The sequence below is a fragment of the Eublepharis macularius genome, chromosome 8, assembly GCF_028583425.1.
Source record: "Eublepharis macularius isolate TG4126 chromosome 8, MPM_Emac_v1.0, whole genome shotgun sequence".
NCBI lineage: Eukaryota > Metazoa > Chordata > Lepidosauria > Squamata > Eublepharidae > Eublepharis > Eublepharis macularius.
Window position 1 is genome coordinate 100299231 of NC_072797.1, and position 15961 is coordinate 100315191.

The window sequence follows — 15961 nt, forward strand, 5'->3', positions numbered from 1 at the left end:
TGCCTGAGGAAGTGGAGACTCCCCCACTCTCCTGGCTTTCCGCAAATGATGCAAAACCAGATTATTCCAAAAGGCTTTTTACTCAAATGGGAGGGCTGTATTGTAAGGATGGGGTCTCAGATGCTTCGCTAATGAGTTAGGGACCATAGATTTCACCACTATGTTGCCTTACATATTATCTGTTGCTTTAAATACGTACTCCTATGTACTGCCTATGCTTTATGTTGCCTAATGTCAGTACTAAATTGATTATGTTCTGTTTCAGTATTTCTTCTACTCTGTATTGGATTCTTGCTAATGCTATGTCTTTTAAAACTTGTATCCATTTACCCTATGTCATTGTTTATGGAAATGATACTGTATGGAAATGTATTTGATGCTGATTGTCCTAATCTCATACTGTGTAATCTGCCGGTAGCTGAATCTGGTGCCTTGCCTTCCATAAAGATAGTTTGAGGTGGATAGCTGTGCTAGTCTATAGTAAAAGAGCAAGATTCGGGTCCAGTAGCACCTTAGAGACCAACTAAATTAATCTCTTGCTCTTCTGCTATAGACCAACACAGCTACCTACCTCACATTATCTTTAGAGGGAGGTGTGTGCATGCTTCCCATATCCCATCCAGGCTTCTTCTTACACTTCCCTCTGCACTCAGTGCCTCCCCCAAGGCCTCTCTTGCTTTGATTCAAGTTCTGCCATAAAGCACACTGGCATATGTCCATTTCCTCTAATGGTCTGTTGTATGGCCTGTATGAGTCTCCGTGCACACACAGTGTGGGGGGCATCTATTGAGCCTACTGGAATCTCTGTGTGTACTGAGACTGTGGTAGATTGGAATCATCATGTCCATTCTTTGAACATATGGCAAAAGACACGCGTCAGTTTATCTCTGCTGTATGACAAATGGATCCTACTTCTTTTTCTCACTAGAAGAAAAAGGGGTTCATAAAAATAAAACAAGTGCTGTTTTTAAAAATAAATAAAATAATTTAAAAGTTAATAAACAAGTTATAACTTGTTCGGGTTGTCTTGCTCAATCTCCTTTTGCATTATAATACTGTGACCAACAAGTGCTACTTCTTTCCTAAAAACAAGGTCAGAAGCAGTTGAAAAATCTAGCTCTACAGGGGGTAAAACTAGATGCTTTTGAGAATATAGAGAAAGTAAGCCACGATCCCAAACTTGTTAAGCCTATGGGTGCTTCTGTTCAGAAAGGATAAAGAGTGCTACCATAAAATGACTGCCATAGCAGAACAATCACAAAATGGTGGTGTGGTTCAAGACAAATGTCCTCCCTGCATACCCAAAGGTGATGTCTCCTGGGATCTTCTGAAGGAACTCCTGTTCCAGTTAAGTGAAGGGCAGTCAGGACTGGCCCTTTGCTTTCAGGAAGGCTTTGAGAAAGAAGTGAATGCCAGGAACACATCAGTGAGTATCCTATCACCCATGAATGCCAAGTTCAAGATCAATGACATAAACTAGCTTGGGTTTTTTTTTTACAGATTTTATTTTATAACATTTGAGTGATGCAAAAAATTATATTACTTTTCCAATTCATTGTGCATAGTTGTGCCCTTACTGGCCTATTCGGAATGCCGTGAACATGACAGAGTTAATGTGTTGATCTCAGCTAGGATTTTGTCTCAAAAATGGAAAAGTAGAAATCACATTTTGTGGTAGCACTTGCTGTCCTTTCTCAACATTAAACAAGTGCCTAAAGGCTTCACAGCTCCTTACTATGCATTAACTTAAGCTTACAGAATTTTAGATATTCAGAAATTGTTGGTCAGAATACAATATATAAAAGGCAGCCTTGCCTATAGGAATTTCTGGCAAGCATCGAATAAGTTTGCCATGTTTTAGATTCAATGCAAGAGAAATACTATTGAGGATACAAATGGTTAGAGCACTTTTTACTTAATTGTTACTGGTGTTTTAACATTATTCTATGACATTGGACACTCACAGCAGCCACTGATTTAAACTGTTATTTCCTGTGTTGATTATCTGTTGACTTACTGATATTATGACTATTTAGGATTAATTAGCTTGTTTTTGTTATGTAGCAAAAACTCTTGTGCTGAACATTGTGTTGAATATTAGTACTACACATTCAAATTTAACTGACATTTTGGGACCCAACAAAAAGAAATCGGAAAAAAATACTCATACCTGTCTGATTGCTACAAAAGACTGGAGAGAAAGAAACATCATCAAGAGCAATGTATCCTCCTTTGGCACTATTAAAAGCAACTTCAAATATAACCTGAAAAAAAAAACCATGGGGATGGTTACTTTATTGCCATACATATGATTTATTTCACTGCACATGCAGGAAACCTTCCTATGCAGCCTGAATTTCAAATTACTGCCTATAAGCAGGTTCTCTCTTGACTATGTCCCTCATTTCAATGTGCCATCCAATAGTGTGCATAAGCAGAAAGGAGTTGAAATCAGACTTTAAAATCATTGCCTAATCATTAAAATTCTTTCACATTTTTCAAAGGAAGCATTTATAATCAAATTAGAACATGACCAAAGGCAAAACTCAAAATCTCCAGAATAGTTACACATGGCAGGAAAAGTACGTGGGAAATTTAAGTATGGTAAGTAGCCATTCTAGCTCCATCTTGTCGGAGGGAGGCTGGTACTTGGATTGGAGAGCAGCACAGAAGAATGGGGCTGCTATACAGAGGAAGGCAATGGCAAACCCCCTCTGCTCATCTCTTGCCTTGAAAACCCTATGGTAGAACTTCATGGGGTCTTCATGAGTTGGTTGTGACTTGATGGTACACTTTACTTTACTAAGAAGACATCAGTGGAGTAAGCATGAGTTTAATCCCAAATCAGAAAATGTAAGAATAAACCTAAAGTCTAGCCAGTGCCACACTGATAGCAGAATGACTGCAGGTGGCAAGGTCTACATTTAGATTTTCTATCTCATGCCCAAATTGATTCTTGCAAACTCTTCTTATTTATTAACTTACTTCATTTATAGTCTACCTTTTCACTTACAAAACAATCATTTGGAAAGAGGTTAGAAGGAACTTATAACCTTGAACTGACTGACTCAAAACTTTTCTTCATGTCACCAAATCTTGATGAAAAAATACCAAAGTAACTAATAAACTATTATGTTGAAGGAATTTTAGTGAAAATATTTTTGTCTGGTACAGTACCTTTAGAAAATGGCTACCAATATACATAAGATGTTGCATAATAAAAGCAGATATCAGTAGTCTCTGAATATAGTGGTTTTTACATTTATGAGACCTGCATGTGTCGATTTTCCATAGTCCATCTATAGAAGGATGCTGTGGTTGCTGGTTGAATCTCTACCATACACACAATAAAATTAAAATGTGTGTTTGTCAAAAGTTACAAGGTATTTGAGGTTTGCATGCCATTTTCCCACACAGAAAATCCTCCATCAATACTCTTGTAGGAAAGTCATCTTGTGAGTAATGAAGACAAATTAAATGCAGATGGTTTACCTTAAGGTGGCTTCCTACAACACTAACCATGGGCTTAGGGGTGGATTTTCCTCACAGTTGCCTGAATTGCACAGCACTAATAGGGTAGTAGTGAGCGACCACTTTTTCTCCTGGCATAAGTAAGCTCATGCAGAAAAACAGACCAGACAGCCTCACTTTGGCAGTTGCTCATATTTCCTTGAAAAGAGCCATGGACATATGACGCAAGCAGTGTACACATCAAAATCAGAGCAGGTTATATTTGTAAGACGACACCAACTTTCAAGTGAGATGTTCCGTTTCTATTAGACTTTAAATATTTTCCATTATTCTAATAAGAAAGAAATGGCACCTCAACATCATTTTATGAAATGGCACTTGGCGAACCGAAAAATATCCATGTACACAGATGAGATATTTGCTGGCCTTACCTCCATTGGGTATGGTGCATTGAAATCAACTTCTGCTAAAACCCATTCTGTATTCACAGTACTGTCTGCTTTCCAAAGCTCTTCATAAAAGCCTGTTATATCTCTCATGTACACTGTGAAAACAATGCCACTTTCTTGCTGTATTTCATAATAAAAGGATAAGCAACCTGACATAGGAGTTGTTGTTCTAGGAGAGACCAGCTGAGCCACTTCCTGAAAATGCTTTACGTAGAGAGAGTCTACATACATGTAGTGACCTAAAAGTAAAGAAATCCTGATGTACACAATGTCCCTTTCAAACATTTAAGATACATACAAATTCATTTTAGACAGAGCAGTTACAAACATTACTGAGCATATACATTATTAGAAAGTTCAAAGGAGTGCAGAGAATGAAAGAGGACATGATAAATTATTCCTGTAAGCATGTTTGGGAGTATGTTTGAAAGGCATAATCTAAATAATTAATTAAATAAATATTTCTCTGGATTATTTTTCTATAGACAAACATACCTCCTGTTATGAGCCTGGGCCTAGTGAGGCCTAGTGGCTCTGAGGAAGCTGGCACTAAAGTGACTGCAGAACCTACATTTCCCAGGTTCCCTTTGGCCCCTGTGATTGGGTAAGAGGGGATTCTGAGGGGGAAATTGCACCAATAGGAAAGTAGGGAGATGGTGCCTGAGAGAAGGGATAAAAGGCGTCACCACAATGGATGGGTGTTCACTCCTAGGGAGCATTGCTAAGGAGAGGCTGTTTCATATGGAGTGTTCCCTCATCCAGAAGGGGTGAGAGAGTTGAAAGTCAGTTGCCAGGAGACAGTTAAGAACAGTCTAGTTAGACATGTTAGGGTGTTATAGTTTTGTTTGTTCACCAACCTTTACTATTCTCTTTACTTTACAAAGTTTTGAACACCAGTTCTTAATAAACTATTTAAATAAAGTTCTTTATTATTAAGCCTGGGTCCTCACACCTCTTTCGGTCACATACTAAATCAATCCTACTGGGAAAAAGTAAACTGAAACAGAAGGAGTCGGTTGGGTGCTCTAGGCCCTTCCAAGGAAACTTGTACCAGACGTAGCAGCCTATAGAGAGCTTCCCTGGGCCTCAGCAGCTGTGACACCTGCATACCTGGAATTTATTATTTTCAACGTAGCCCAGACCACTTTCAACAGCTACACAGAATGACACAACTAATTTACAGCATAATGTGACAATGGCTAAAACTAGGAAGATACGATCAGAACTTATTTGAAAAACAGTTGAAGCAAGGCTGCATCTTACGTACCTGGTAACAAAGTTGACCTTACTGTGATGCAGCCACTTCAAGTAGCAAATTTGGGGCACTGCTAAATTGTGGCTAATTGACAGTTACTATGTTTTATGTGACTTGGAACTAATTATAAATAGAAAAACCCTCCCCAATTTAGCAACAGACACACAAAACAACTGCTGAACCTAGATGTGGATTGTAATTCCCATTCACATCCAAAGGTACATCCAGCCAGTACAACAGGACTTAGATGAGTATTGCGTGCACATCCATAACGTGCATTTTCTACAACAGACCTAAAAGCATATTAGGCCAGCTCTGCATGCTAGGTACCAAGGCCATATGTAGGGCTGCTAACAACATGAAGACAAGAATATCTCATCCCCTTAACAGAGGCTTGATGGGATTGTATTTACCTGTCTGCACGCCATGAAAAGATTCAATTGTTCCTTTCTACACATGAAATCGCTATTAAAGGGGCAAGGAATTTCTCTCCCAGCTGCTGGCAACCCCAGCCACAAGTAGCATTAAAACTAAACAAAACAAAGATGTGGTGGAGGTGAAGAAGAAGAAAAATGCAAGGATCCGTAAAAAAATGTGGTGTCAACATTGTAAACCACAAGATGTTTCATGCCTGTTTTTTCTGTGTGTTGGTTTGTGGTATTTGTTGCTAAGGTGTAGTTTTACAAAGGCAGCAAAAGTAATTGGCTGATGTTTTCTAGCTGTTAACTTTTGTTATTGGCCACTTCACTCTTAGATTATGAAAAATAATTGGCTTAACAGCTAATGCTTCTTTCTATTTCCCTGACAGAACCCTGCACCTTTGGACAGTAATTTGTCCAAAGATTTTTATTTAATTGTGCAAAATGTAGTATGTATAACTAGCTAAGAAAGTCAAAATTATATGGGGCAAGCACATCCAAAACTACAAGTATTTTTACCAACTCTCACCTATGCGTATTTAGAAATTTCTGGGCTATGGTGACTCAGCACTAAAACTAAACCTGCATCAAGAAAAGATGAATGTATAAATTATATACATTTTAAACATTGTGTGCATTTGCTTGATTTGTGTTATTTTTATTCTCCTTTAAGGAGCCATGCAAAGCATCCCTATATCTTTGTAAACCTAAGGAACACCATTCAGGATTCAGAGACTTACCAGATATTGCCTTTATAAATTTGAGTCCATTTTTTAAGTCATATAGCTAAAAACTTGCTTTTTTAAAAGGCAAGACTTTTCAGTATACCAAATCCCCAATACCAAATTAAGTTGTTTTTTGTGTCTGCATGGGATATACTTCCTATGTTATCCATCAATTAGCAATCAAATTGAAAATTCCACTGAAAGATGGAAATGCATATGATCGTCCAATATTTATAATTCAAAATCTATAGTCACTAAATTGCAAACATACAAAATTATTAACAGATGGTACATAACACCAAAGAAACTATCTCAGTTCTCATCTTCATCCTCTCCAAATTGTTGGAAAAACTGCGGAGAGGAAGGAAGGAAATTTCTCACACTGGAGATGTCCCTTTATTGGAAAATTTTGGAACACGGTCTTAAGGGAAGTTAAATGTATTACTGGATTTGAGATTCCCCTATCACCGGAGATTATTTTCTTAGAACAGTGGGATAAACATCAAGTCCCCATTCCCCCAATAAAAAAAGATCTCATAGGCACTTTGTTAGTAGCAGCAAAAAGTGCAATAGCCACGCACTGGAAAGCAAAATCCATTCCCTCAATGGATAATTGGTATTCTAAAATATGGGACCATTGTATCTCTGAAAAACTATATGATAAACTATATCAAGCAGAACACTTCCCGAACATAACAAACTTTATTGAGAAATGGTTCCCTTTTTTTGATTACTTAGAAACTAATAGTTCTCTACCTGGATTAAAAATCTTTAATTTATAAGCAAATCTGTAAGGGACTTATATATTGTAGCACCACGTTTGCTATTGTTAACATATTCCCCCCGAAAAAGCAATTATATAATTAGATATGTCTTCTTGTTTTTTAGAGAGCGACACATTGTTTATATTAATTATTGTTATTACTAATATTATTGTTATTGCTATTTATTGCTATCTATTGTTATTTATTGCTATTTATTGCTATCTCAATGTTGTTATAGATTTTACAATTTCAATAAAAATATATTTTTAAAAAAATTAGCAATCTGATAGCATGGGAGAAGTCTGGTATTTGGAGGCACCACATTTTTTAAATTTCTCAGCAGTTAAATTATTAAAATATGGATAGAAATAAGTATGTTGTAATTATCAAGTACAATAACATTTGACATCTGTGTATGCGTGTGTGTGTGTGTGTGTGTGTGAGAGAGAGAGAGAGAGAGAGAGAGAGAGAGAGAGAGAGAGAGAGAGAGAGAAAGTGCCCTGGAATCAATATTGCAAAGATAACTGATAGTGTCATCTTAAGACTCTGTTCTAGTCAATGGGGCTTACTCCCAGGAAAGCGTTCTTAGGACTGTACTGTAATACAGAAAACTGTAGATGCAGAACCATGAGTCAAGAGGTCACATTACTCAAATTTTTAATTTACTTGCTCCCTCTGGAACTTTAGTGTACAGGGCTTTTCTTCAGCTGGAACGTAGTGGAACTGAGTTCCAGAACCTCTTGAAAATGGTCACATGGCTGGTGGCCCCGTCCCCTGATCTCCCGACAGAGGGGAGTTTAGATCGCCCTCTGCACCACGGTGCGTAGGGCAATCTAAACTCCCCTATGTCTGGAGATCAGGGGGTGGGGCCACCAGCCATGTGACCATTTTCTCCTAGGGCAACCCACTGAGTTCCACCACCTCTTATCCCAGAAAAAAAAAGCCCTGGTTAAAGATATTCATTATTAATTTAGTTCTTTATTGTACAGTTTTGTGATATATTAATAAGAAATTAAGAGTCTGCTCTTTATGAGCTATTTATTGTCTCTCATATTGTGACAGTTACGAAGATGTACCTAGGTTTAGATTATTCCTTTTCCCTTCAAAAGTTATAAATGTTATTGGAAGATAGGAGCCGTATCCCTTAGTATTTTGAAAAAAACCCCAAACATTCCATTTAAATAAGTTCATCCTTTATAACTTATGTACTACGTGTGTATTTTATATTCAGGTTTCTGAACCAGAGTACAAAATGTGTCTTCAAAAACAGTTCTTAGAAATCTAGTATTTTTCTTACATAAAATACTCTTCATTTTTTAAAGTAAAACAGGTGAAGAAAACTCCTACTTGCACCTATAGTTTATATGGGCAAAGTATCTAGTAACTCCATGTGTTTGTAAAATACTGTGTGAATTTTTACTGTTTAATGTACTAAATCTCCTCCAAGTTTCAAACAAAAATCATTTCTCCAGACACACCTGTGAACTTGTCTTTTTCCTTGAATTCAACTGATCAAACAAAAATTAGCAAAGTCTGCTGATGGAACAAGAGGAGCCTCTGAATCTCACATCTGCTGTAACTTTAGAGCCAAATGCATCTGTTGTGCTCAGTATTTCCATGGCACAAATATAAGAGTTTGCGGTTTAACATGTTTGAAGAAGTCTCTAATTCAGCATTCAAGAACCCAAGTCTCATTCCTCATTCATCCTTTCAAAAACACTGGGGATGCACACAGACATTGCAAAGCAGTCTCTTGCAAGAAAAACAGTAACTTGCCTTGCCTTGTATTGTCGAAGGCTTTCACGGCCGGAGAACGATGGTTGTTGTGGGTTTTCCGGGCTGTATTGCCGTGGTCTTGGCATTGTAGTTCCTGATGTTTCGCCAGCAGCTGTGGCTGGCAACTTCAGAGGTGTAGCACCAAAAGACAGAGATCTCTCAGAGAGAGACTGAGAGATCTCTGTCTTTTGGTGCTACACCTCTGAAGTTGCCAGCCACAGCTGCTGGCGAAACGTCAGGAACTACAATGCCAAGACCACGGCAATACAGCCCGGAAAACCCACAACAACCATTGCCTTGCCTTATTCCTTTGGAAAATGGCTGTCTAGTTTAGACAGCCAGTGTGTTAGTGTGTCAGAGTAGGAGCTGGGAGACCCCAGGTTTGAATCCTGTTTCTGCTATGGAAATGCACTGGGTGACCTTGGGCCAGCCCCACACTCTCAGCCTAACCTACTTCACATGCTTCTTGCGAGGATAAATGGAGCAAAGGAAAATGAAGATGTGAGCTGTGACTCACAAAAGCTTATACCCTACCACAAATTTGTTAGTCTTATAGGTGCTACTGAACTCTTGCTCTTTTCTGCTGCTACAGACAGACTAAGATGGCTACCCATCTTGTACTATTAAAGCTCTTTAAACAACTTGTTATGGTTAATCATCTTCCATGGCATGGACATACAATATAATTATTTCAAGGTAATAAAGTAAATGTAGATATTTAACCTTGATCAAAAATGAGGAGCTAATGTTGGGTTAATTTATTCATGTTTATTTTTATTCATTCAAGCCAGAGTAATAGTCATTGTGAATAGCTGATGAGATTCCCAAGAATATATTCTGGGAACAATGCCTAGATAAGTCACACCATGTGAAGTTATTCATTACTACAAATGAAGTATGAAAAGCTACCAGACCCTGAAACAAAACAGACCTGAGAGCAAAACAATAGACAAGAATATAGGGCATGGTTGAAGTTGGGCAAAAGAACAATTATGTTCATGTACACCATAAATATTGAAGTAGGAAAAACTTTTATGGAAAGCTCACTCTGTCGTGTTGTCAAGATTTGTTTTTTGATGAATGCTGCTATTTTATTTTAAACATTTCAGTCATGCTCCCCTGTTCCATGTCAAAAGTTCAGAACAAAGGCTCCCAACAGATAAAGCAGTAAATTAAAATTCTAACTGGGATTTTCATAATTTATAGATCCCCTGTCCCAATAAATGACCATTGTTGCTTACCAAATTCATCATTAAGAGTGTGATCTCTTGGAAGGATGGACTGTGAATTTCCAATGTTACCTCCACCAACAAACCAGTTCACATTGGGATTCCAGCGGTTCATAAAACCACAGAGATGGTTTTCTTCAAAGCTGCATTCTGCAGGTGCAAAGAGGATAATTGACACACTGACCTCACAGTACACGAGCATTTGTTGCATGGCACTATTAAATATCTGATGTATTGGCTGTAATCAATTCTGAGTTTTAGGGCTGGCTCCTATGAAATGCATGCACAAGGAGCAGATCCTCCCCAGCAACCCTCTGAAAAGCAATACCAGGGTCAGGAATCTCAAGGACAAGATGCACTATGGCATGCAGTAAAGAGGGGGAATTACTGCATTATTGTAATAAATAATTTCCAGTGTCAAATTACATTAATGTTATGTACAGTACATACTACTATGAGTTTCAGAGAGAAACTATCAATAACAAATATAAATAAAGAGTTTAAACATTATGTTAACATTACGGTAATGTTCCTACTGCATGTGGTTTCCATGTCTACCGATCTCACTTTTATTAGAAGTAATACAAATAAAAGTTATACCTATACAGTAGCCTGTAGTTATTTTAATTTCAAAAATTGCTATGCTGGCAGAAATATCTCTTCCCAGTACACCTTCTAGCACGATCTACAAAAAAAACCAAAAAGAGCATGCTGTAAGTTCTAATGTTAAAAGTTAATTAGCTGGGCTTCCCGTCTCTGCGTGGGATGATATGACTCCTCTTTACAGGGCTCTCTTGGAGCATGGGCCTATAGTGGGCAATGTTATGATTTTCAGCAAGTAGGGGCATTGAGTGTCTATTACGAGAGGAAAAGAGAGAGTTCAGTGCATCTACTTTCAGTTGAGTTCAGTTCAGTGAGTCTACTTTCATTCATCTCTCTCTCATGATTCAAGTCCAGTAGCACCTTAAGGACCAATAAAATTGTCCAGAGTATAAACTTTAGTGAGTCAAAGCTTACTTTGTCAGCTACAAACGCCATGTCACGTTTCATGGGCAAATATCCTGACACTTTGAAAATATGTATTGTCAAAATCCTTTTGTGCACATAAATGAAGACAATTATATAAACGTTTGCAGTTTGTGTATAGTTGCTTGAACTAAGGTCAAAGTGGGAGGGAATCCTGTTTGTATTCCAGTGAATAACTTTGGGTTTTCTGCTATGTTTGATGGCTACTACAATTTCCGGACAGATGTTTTGCTAAGAAAACATGCTACTGTGGCTACAATGGGGAATTCCACAAGCTGTTGGTTTTGAATTCACTTTTAATTTGTTTAAGGCATATATTAATTATATTTAAATAATTTCTGTACAGCATTTCCAGAAAAAAATATTTGAAAGTGCTTTCAGACAATACAATTCACAGAATACAATAAAGCTCAATACATATACTTGGGATGCCAACCCCAGGTGATACCCCCTGCCACCACTCACCTGCCTATAAGGGAGAAAGGTATGGAGAGGCTAGGTGGAGCATGCAGCAAAATGGCATGCATACTCCACAGGTTTCCAGTGATGTTACTTCTGGTTTAAACCAGAAACGACAGGGTGTCAGTGGAGCCAGTTCTTTAGGAATTGGCCAAAAATACAGTAAAAACTCTATGTTTGGGGCTGATTCCTAAAGAATTGCCTCAACTGAGAGCCCATGACTTCTGGCTTAAACCAGAAGTGACTTCATTGGGGAGCATGTGAAAAGCACCCCCCCCAGCCCCCCAGTTTCAAGGCCTGGCAGCCTTAACATATACAAATAAGGAAAAAATCAAAGCAAGCCTAAAAATCACCATACGCAATATGATTCTGCATGGAAACATGGAGATCTGGATTTCTCCCCCACTTCAACAACAGTGATGAATATGGAAGGCTGAGTGTTTAGCCATGTTCTCATGAGAAGAGAGGTACAGCACAACAAAAAAGACAGCATACGTGCATTTCCTACAGAACATTGTCTACCAGCCACTGATTGTCATATTCTCGCCTGGATGAACGTTCTTAGAGGTGAAATAATTAAAACCAAAGGAGTAACTGCTAGCACTTAACTATTTTCATATTTAAATGTAATTTACATGGTTGATAGTTTACAGGAGTAAACACAGAATCTTGTTCCAATGTGATGCTTACCTTGTATTTGTTTGTACTGTTTCTGACATCAAGACTAGCTATGAGCCAACTTTCTGAAGGCTCCGTGGTGGTCCAAAGCAAATGATCAAAGTTTTCACCTTCTACTCTTAGATGCAGATTTAAGGTGGTCGGATCTACAGGCAGCTCAGAAGGTGTCGCAATCTGATATATAAGTCGGATACAGCTCCACTCTTCAGAATGCAGATCAGGACTGAGCAATATAGCTGTGTCACCATTTGTTCCCTGTGAGGTGTCCATGGAAATGTAATGACCTAGTAACACATAAACAATATTATTATTTATCATTATTATTTTCCCACTATTAACTCAAAAGCTATGTGGCACTTATCATTAAACACAAGTTAGCATCCTTTAAATACACTAGGTTCCAAACACTGCCTCCATCCAATACTCTAGATTAGATTCTAACAGGAGAAGAAGGCGCCCATTTTGACCTCCAACATGGCTACATCATGGATGTTCAGATCCGCTTAGACAAAAGCTGCAGCAAATAGGGAAATGGGGTAACATCAAGTGGGAAAATTTGTCAGAAAGCCATCCACCTGATTTATTTTTTAAGATACACACACATCTTACAATGAGATAGATCAAGATGGGTAGCTGTGTTAGTCTTTCTGTAGCAGTAGCACCTATAAGACTAACAAAATTAGTAGTAGGATATGAGCTTTCATGAGCCACAGCTCACTTCTTCAGATACAGCTAGAATGTGAGCCCATCTGTCCTTTTATTGGAGAGTGGAGTGATTACAGAAGCCGAATGATACCCCTTTGTCATTCATGCCTGCCTTGTCATTCACCAGCTATTATCATTTGGCTTCTGCAATCACTCCACTCTTCAAGATATGACAGATGGACTCATGTTCTTGCTGGATCTGAAGAAGTGAGCTGTCATGAAAGCTCATGCTAATTTTGTTTGTCTTATAGATGCTACTGGACTCTTGCTCTTTTCCATTTTATAATGAATAAGAGTATTATTTAAGAGGGTAGCACAAAAAAAATATTTACCAGAAACTCTACATGCTTGGTAAATTTCAGATACCAGACTGGAAAAGTTATGCCTTTATTGTGTACAGATGTGTAAAAATTGTACTCTTCCTACAAGAGTATGCAACATGTATGTCCCTCATGTCTAAGGCTGTAATCCTAAACACACTAAATAAGCAAGCTCCATTGTTCAGTTTAGTAGCTGAACACATACTTAGTAGTGCTTACTTCTGCATAAATATAAATATGCTTAGTATCATAAAGCATGAGTAACATGAGAAATGGCCCTAGCCAAAAGGGAGAATTGAGTCATATAGCCTAATCTATAAATCTGTGATTTATACTCCTTCACATGCTACTATGTTCTGTTTAAAATACAAATATAGCAGCGTGTCCTAGTAGAGAACAATTGAGAAACAGCAACAATATCAATTTTTGTAGGGTTGCCAGACACAGCATATATAATAGTGATAATAACAGAAGCAGCACCTGTAGCTTTAAGAAACAAATGCCCACTAAGATGTTATGAGAATACATTCTGAAATCCTGGTGTCTATTTTATGGGTTGCTAGATAACCACCACAATATTGCTGAATCTTCTGTTCAAAAGGTAAGAAGAGCAGAAGTTGACTGGGTAACCAAAAGAATCTTGGAAAGGGCTCCACCTAGGGCTGCAAGGTTCCCCACCATGGAGGGGGATCCCCCAGCTTCTGCCCCCCCTCCACAGTTCACCTGACCTGAAGGGGTGGGAAAAGTGAGCAGAGGCAGGCCAGATCACGTTGCATACAGGTTTCGCAAGCCCGATGACAACCATTCCAGTTTAAATCAAAAGCTACAGCATCTCAGCAGAGCCAATTCTCTAAGAATCAGTCCCAAACACAAGCCGTTTCCACATGCCCTTAAAGGAATGGCACACAAATGGAATGCTGGTGATGTCTCCATTTGCAGAAAGTGTGGTCCCAAAAAAGGCAATGAAAAAACGGAAGCCAAACGGTCTGTAACCGTTTTGCAAATGGAGATGCCTGGATTCATGAGGAAAAGTCACTAGCATTTAGTGAGTGGGCTGTCCCTTTAAGGGTGTGTGGAAATGGCCATAATGAAAATGCTAAGTTTGGGGCCATCAGACTTCCTGAGTTAAACCAGAAGGGTTTAATGCATCCAGAAGGATGTTAAATGCGGAGCTTGCATTTAGTATCCTTCAGCCTACCTCTGCTCACCTGGAGAGGAGAATTGGAAACCCCGCACCTCCACCCCCACTTTTCAGATAGGGAGGTCTGACAACCTTCATCCCACCCTTCTTCTGCCACATCCTCTGAGGGAGGCAGGTCTCACCAAGGCCAGTCCTGGCAGCAGCCACTGGCAACTTGCTCCCACACAACTTGAGAAAACTCAGCCGGGTCCAGTGGCAGCCAACACACAACTTCCCTAGACTATTCATAGCCACATCACTCGGCCCAGCAGCAGCCACCATGTTACTCAGCTGGCCTTCCTACTGTGCAGTTTGCACAATCTGACCCAGCCTGGCTGTGTCCACCATGTGTCTTAGCTAGGCTACTCTTTACCAGACAACTTGTATTATTATAATTGATGTATCTAATTCTCAGCATGGTCTCATCTGTGGATTCTTAAATCCAGAGATTGGGACCATTAACAGACAAGTCAGATCTTTCTACAAACCTGAAAAAGTCCCATGTTTGTAGAGCTGCCCCCTCCCCAAATAATAGAAACTGCTTCTGTAGCATTAAGAAACAAATGCTCTCTCAGTGGCCATTGCTAGGTGACCACAACAGTTTTGCCAGGCTTCAAGCCTTGGTTTCTCTCAGTAAAAGGCAGGGGGAGAGGGCAGCATTCTTTCCAGAATTGCATTAACCTCTGAAAGAGGAGTCATTAGAGTCAGGTGTAGCAGCAACCACCCAATGACTTGCTACAAATTTTCATGACTCATCCAGGCCTGGCTGCTTGTTACTGTTCAACAGCAGCCACACCACAAAAGCCAGTGTGGTGTGGTGGATAGAGATTCAAACTAGGACTGGGAGACTCAAGTTTGAATCCCCACTCTGCCCTGCAAGTTCATTAGATGATCTTGGACATTCACATACTCTCAGCCTAATCTACGTTACAGATTTGTTGTGAGGATAAACTGGAGTAGAGTTTGGTTTGCAGGTTTCTGCTACCGCCCAGGAGAGAGAGTGGGAGTTATACTATGCTGTGCCATAGTGGTTAAGTGGTTGGGTTGCAAAGTAGCACTCTGCTGGCTTGTATCCCACTACTGTACTGCCATGAGCTCAGCAGGTGGCCACTCCTCTCAGCTCCAGCTTCCCAGTTGTATTCTGGGGATAATACTAGAGATGGGTGCGAACCAGGAAAATGGTAGTTCGTGGCAGTTTGTGGTTCATCGTGTTTCATTTGCGAACTGGTTCATTTGGTTCATTCAGTTCATCACATCACTTCCGGAGGCCGTAGAATGGCCCCCTTGACAGATAGAGATGCCAAACTCACAGGGAGTGTTCAGCAGGCTCTCCTGCTGAAGTTTGGGGAGTTGAGGCGACAGTTTGGCAAAAACTGGATTTCGGATGTCCAAGCTATAGACCCCCCAAAGCGGGTGCCCCCAGGAAAGTTACATTGTTACCTGATATCTTCCTTTGCAAGCCAGTTGGCTGTTTTCTTGTACAATCCTGCACCATGGCTGCTTGC

At 39.3% G+C, this 15961-nt stretch overlaps 1 protein-coding gene across 3 annotated transcripts in view; it reads right to left on the reverse strand.

The window, feature by feature from the left end:
* The window catches only part of MAMDC2 (MAM domain containing 2), a 74228-nt gene that overhangs the window by 39950 nt on the left and 18317 nt on the right, over positions 1 to 15961 (reverse strand). For all 3 annotated transcript variants that reach the window (XM_054986896.1, XM_054986897.1, XM_054986898.1), the window contains exons 3-7: positions 12264 to 12535; positions 10689 to 10773; positions 10101 to 10238; positions 3903 to 4159; positions 2171 to 2264 (exon numbers count right to left, since the gene is read on the reverse strand). In XM_054986896.1, the coding sequence (XP_054842871.1) occupies positions 2171 to 2264; positions 3903 to 4159; positions 10101 to 10238; positions 10689 to 10773; positions 12264 to 12535 (846 nt within the window). The remainder of the gene's footprint in view (positions 1 to 2170; positions 2265 to 3902; positions 4160 to 10100; positions 10239 to 10688; positions 10774 to 12263; positions 12536 to 15961) is intronic.